Here is a 6,000-nt window from a genome sequence, read left to right on the forward strand (position 1 = left end):
ATGGATAACTTGATTAGTCTTAATGCATGACTTTTTTATGTGGTAATTTCATTCATGCACATGTTATTGAAAAGTATTTGTTGGTTTCTCCTTCAGCCCTACCTTTTCTATAATTAATATGTTAAATGCGAATTTTCTGTCATTACCTTGTTTATCTTCAAGGTTTATGTTATTTTCTTATTCTCTGCCTGTTTTATCATTCAGTTTATTGGCACACCGCATTGGATGGCACCAGAAGTTATACAAGAAAGCCGCTATGATGGGAAGGTAACATCATTTGTGCATTGCCTTTTGTATTTGTTGAATTTTATATTGTATAAAAGCTAAGTGGACGTCAATTATCCTCATCAGCATTTTTCATATTATCATGGAGAGTATGTGATATGTGATAGCATCTTAATTTTTATCTACATCATTTTCTACTGCTTTCAGTGGGCATTAGTGAACAATTTTTTTTTCTTACACACATTATATTAGTAGTTTAGTACCTATGTACACGTATGCTTAACAAAAGTCAGCCAACAATTTAGACTGCCTGTCACAATCTAGCAATAGAAAGACATAACAAACTATAGGTTCACCAACAATCTAACTACTAAAGTACTGCAACAGCACCATATAAAAGACACCAGATTTTGAACATAACCTAACAGAAAATGGCCAAACCATGAGCCACAATGCTGCTGTTCACCAACAATCTAACTATTAAAGTACTATAACACACCATTTACGAGACACCAGACTTCAAACATCAGCAAATGAAAAATGGCCAAAGCATGAGCCATCATGCTGCTGTTTTAGGGCTATAAACAGCATCAAAAGCTATGATATCAAAGGCTTGAACTCCAGGGCTTAAAACCTTAAATTTTCTCCTAACATAAGTTAGAGTTGAATCATATTCAGGATGACGCTAAGCTAGAACAGGGTAGTCAGCAAATAATGGAAAATTTATCCAAGGATGACAGTGCAGCTGAAAAGTAATAATTCTTCACTTTTCTAAATTATCAACCATCACAAGTTTGTTCTGCAATCATACTAAAATTCTGATCTTAAGATGGTCCACATTTTTCCAGATAACTTTAGAATATTTGTTTGTTTGAACAATGAAATATGTTTCTGACTCGTTTAGAATAGAAATTGACATTTATTAATTTCACTGTTTCGATATGCATAAAGTGAGTAGTGGCTATCTAACAATAAATGAAATCATTATGATGAAAATTGTACGAGAAGCATGTGAGGAACTGAGTGTAGATGAAATGAGAATGATGAGAAGTGTAAGCAGGAAAAAAGTGGTACAAGAATGAGTGTATTGTATTAAATCAGAGGTTACTTCAATGAAAGATAATATTAAGATTAATCCCAACTTTAGTATTGTTTTAATTCTCTTTTGACACGAAATAGTCCCTCCAAGAGGCAAGAATCCAAAATCCGTGACATCCCTTTCATACGCAAACAATCCCTATGAAAATCCCAAAACAAAGCTAGAACAGTACTTCTCAAATAAATGGGGAGCAGATTTTGTATGTCACTTACAAGAGACACAAGGCTGATACATACTAATATTTTTCTTTCCTAAATTATCAACCATCAAAAGTCTGTTTTGCATAATCAACTAACTTAAGAGTAGTTACCTTTTCCTAGATAGTTTTACTTTATTGAAAATAATGAAATATGTTTTTCGTTGGGGAAGATATATACTTGTTTGCATTATTTGTAAGGTCAATCACTCAATAAGAAAATCATGTTTATGGATCATAATATTGTGCACGGAACAAAATATACAGGATTGGATGCAGATGAAATGATAAATCTGAGATGTATAAGAAGAAAGTAAAATATAAGATGGAACAAGAAGTGAGTGGCGAGTGCATATGTTGTAAACTAAAGGTTGCTTCTATAAGGATAAGATAGAGGTCAATTGTTGAGATGACTTGAAACATGTGCCAATAGAAAATTAGGTCTAGGTTCACAGAAGTAGCTAGAATTAATCAGACCACGCTGGCAACTTGGTATGGATTGATGTGGTTAAAAAAGGTGTGACTAATTTGAGAGAGGTTATGGTCAGCGACAGAGCTGAACAGGAAAAAAAGGAAAACAAAAAAAAGGAGAAAAGTACTCATTGCGCCAACACTTAAAACTTTGTGATAAGTTTATTTTAGGCTAAATATCATAAAAAACCCCTTAACTTTGGACGAATGTCAAAAAAATCCCCTTAAACTTTCAAAATATCAGAAAACCCGCTTACGTTTAGGGGTTGCTATAAGTTATAACCCCCCTTTTAACTTTGAGGTTTTATCAAAACCCCCCTAATTAGGGGCGGGGGGATTTCTGATAAAATATGAAAGTTAATGGGGGTTTTCTGATAAAATCTGAAAGTTAAAGTGTGATAATCCCTATACCTAAGAGGGGTTTTCTGATATTTTGAGAGCTAAGGGGAGTTTTCCGATAATTGTCCAAAGTTAAAGAGGGGTTTTCTGATATTTACACTTTATTTTAAGATTATGAAATGAATTCTATGGCACATATATGTTCTGTAGTCTTGAGTTTAAATTTTCTTGCCTCAACAATACGAGGAGAGTGCAAAAACAATATTTTGAATAACAGCTTTCTGAGGGCACATGCAGTTGGTTACAAACCGCCATTCAGGACAATTTACTTGGTTCCAGGTGAACGAACACCTAATAAACTGAGATAGAGCTACTGAGCTAGTTAATCAGATTGGAGAAGTTGGAGAGAAAAGTTTGTAAAAAAAATCTGTGAGTTTAGTGTAAGTTCTTTGAAAGATAATTAAAAGTTCTGCTCTAACATTCACCTAATAAACTGAGATAGAGCTACTGAGCTAGTTAATCAGATTGGAGAAGTTGGAGAGAAAAGTTTGTACACAAAATCTGTGAGTTTACTGTAAGTTCTTTGAAAGATAATTAAAAGTTCTGCTCTAACATTCAGGAACTTTAAAGACAGTTTAGTTTGAATTCTGTCTTTCATGAAGATGTTCTTTGTATTTTTTAAATATTTTTATTTGCTTTTAAATGTGATAGTTCATTCATATACTTTTCAGATGTTGTCCATATTACCACTGTTTGTGTTTCCTACACCCACTCCACAGTGCATGTACAAGCGCATATGCACACTCACAAACACAGTGGGGAAAAAAGTACACGTACTTACACATGCATACACGTACTTACGCATGCATGCACAGAGAAAAATAAAAATAGAAATCTAGTAGAGTAGTCCTGATTATTCACACTGCCTAAATGGCTGAATTCTTCTGCAGAGAAGTATTAACTTAAACTTCAAAATTTTTTCAGGTTGATGTGTGGGCTCTAGGTGTTTCTGCTATTGAAATGGCAGAGGTACTGCACTTAATATGTTTAGACATCTTTGCAGAATAGTGTTAAATGTTGAGCTTGTTGGACTTTTTTTCATGCTCCCGTTTTCTTTTTCTTCAAATTTCTTGTCATATGGTAATCAGTCAATCATTAGCTTTTAAAATATGACAATTCATTAATCATAATTATTCGCAAGCACTAATTCTCTCTTTTTTTCCTATGAATTCTCCTATGAGTTTCAGGGGTTTCCTCCAAGATCCACTGTGCATCCAATGAGAGTTAGTTCTTACCTTTAATTTTTTTATTAAAGATCTCTACTTCTGTGTCACATAAACTTTTGTTATTCTTGTATTACATGCTTTCCTGGAGTCAGATAAGTTTTTGCTATATTATTATTACATGCTGTATCTTATACTGTTTTTGGAATGCTCTTTCTTGGTGCTTCTGATACTTGTCCGTTGCTGATTGCCAGCCGATAATCAAAATTTTCAGCCCGTGCAGATTTGGAAGCAAGATTATTCTGAGAAATTGGAGTGCATTTAACCTAATATAGAATATATCGATTCTGATGAGTTTGGCTGATTTTTTTCATAGATCATTGTTCGTCATAAAAGCTTGCTCGTTGCGCTGTATCCATCAGGTGCTATAGTGGAGCTGTTGATAAGTGGGTGTATTAAACTAGTGTGAATGTGTCGTGAGGGCAGGTCAATAAGTAGAATGAGTTGCAAAGAAGAGGGGCTCAAAATGCATATCTTTCTAAATCTATTTGTTGGTTATATATTGGTATGGCAGCAATTGTATAAGTTTAATATACAGATCTAACTTTATTAGGATACTTGTGGAGGACGTACACTTTTTTTGGGGGTTATGTTTTTTGTTTTTATTTTATTTTATTTTATTTTATTTTTTTTTTTTTTGGGGGGGGGGGGGCTGCTAATTATTTGTCAATAAACCGGCAGTAAAATGTCAGTTTGTTGGTCTACCTTCTCTTTAGAGTGATCTGATAGTTCTGACAGGGTGGTTATTCTGTACTACTGTGTGATGCATCGTTTTATCATGACTTATATATCTTGTCACAATGGTAATCTTGTAATGTCAAAGTAATTATCACTTAATATGAACTGAGCATGTTTTAGCAAGATTTGTTCATCTTAGTCGCTCTGCATGCATATGAAATATCCACTCAGCATACATTCTTTGTTCATGTTGATGATATTTGGACGATCCATTTTGGATTGTCCACGATACGTTCTAGTTGCAGGATGTATACTCATTTATCTTACCTTTCAGATAATGTACTCATTTGTCTTTTGGAGTTTGCTTGCTCTTGCATGCACGAATCTTTGCATCTGTGTGCATAAAAATGCATGTGATAAGTTTAAGTTGTTGAGCCTTTTTTTCTGTACACTAAGCTTAGTTTATACATTTTAATTTGGCATAATCATGCTCACACTGATTATTGATAATAAAGTCTTACCTAGCCTTTACGTGCCCTAGCTGAGAAACATGTGGTTTGGCCTGACTACTTGCAGTATTTCATCATTTATGTTGAGCCTTTTACATATTATTTTCTCCAGAGTAATGAATAGATGTTTTTAAGATACTAGTTCGAACATATAAAAGGCATCCCCAGCTCCCGTCATAAAATGTTTTCCAACATTTCTACTTGTTTGATTTGCGTGGAAGCACGTCTTGATATACACAGGGAGCAAGATAATTGATAGCACATGCAGAAACATAAAAAATTGTTTACTTATTGAATCATAATTGCATGATACAAAACAACAATATATGATACTGGATGGAACAAAATAAGTCGAATTCAAAGGCATACGATAATATGCCAATTGGAAGCAACTTAAATTTACTTCAAACTGTTAATTAAATCAAGAATTATTGTAACACAATTAACAAACTAATTATGCAATATAAAAATAACTACCAAATCCAATATATAGGAAAATAGAGAGAAATTTATCATTACAAATTACTAAATACTAAATTCATTTAAAAAATCCAAAATGGGTCATGTTTGATCTTCATACTGCAGAGCGATGTCAAGCATATATTTGCACCACCTTACTATTACAACATTGCAATTGTATTGTTGATGCCTAAAACTAGGGAGTATTAGACCCAAGAATGTCGTGCAAGCGTATGCCATCCTTCTTACATTAAATTACTTGCATCTGGAAAATGTCAAGGGAACCGAGTTCAGGTTGTAATCTTAATTCTTGAACAATCCAGCTCATGGATGCTTGAGCTACTTGCCTTATAACCAGTCCAGCATGACTTTGATCCATATTATAATTATAGACCTTCTAAATGTCTCAACTAGTTATGTGCAAATATCAATTAGATTCAACTAGTTTTATGTTGAAGTTCTAGGTGGATCCTAATTGGATTTATGGTTGAGTTGCTGTTAGGTCTTTACTAGAAGTTCTAGTTAAAGAAACCCAGTTTGTTCTTCTCAAGGTTCCTTAACGCTATTATCTGCTGCTTATGTTTTGGATAAAGTTCAGACTGTTCTTGTTCTTTAGGAGGTTTTCTGACTCTGGACGTAGTCATTATTGCAATATTTTCTTATGTGTTTTTGCACCTTACCTTCCATCTTTGAACTAAAAAAGTTTTGCATGTAAAGCATATTACAAGCTTATGTATTTGA

General features: G+C 33.6%; 1 protein-coding gene across 1 annotated transcript in view; it reads left to right on the forward strand.

The window, feature by feature from the left end:
- The window catches only part of LOC109846358 (serine/threonine-protein kinase PAK 3), a 33,027-nt gene that overhangs the window by 17,255 nt on the left and 9,772 nt on the right, over positions 1-6,000 (forward strand). Inside the window, exons 7-9 of the mRNA XM_020415583.1 lie at positions 205-267; positions 3,315-3,359; positions 3,578-3,613. Of these exons, the coding sequence (XP_020271172.1) occupies positions 205-267; positions 3,315-3,359; positions 3,578-3,613 (144 nt within the window). The remainder of the gene's footprint in view (positions 1-204; positions 268-3,314; positions 3,360-3,577; positions 3,614-6,000) is intronic.

Source organism: Asparagus officinalis, chromosome 6 (genome assembly GCF_001876935.1).
Source record: "Asparagus officinalis chromosome 6, Aspof.V1, whole genome shotgun sequence".
NCBI lineage: Eukaryota > Viridiplantae > Streptophyta > Magnoliopsida > Asparagales > Asparagaceae > Asparagus > Asparagus officinalis.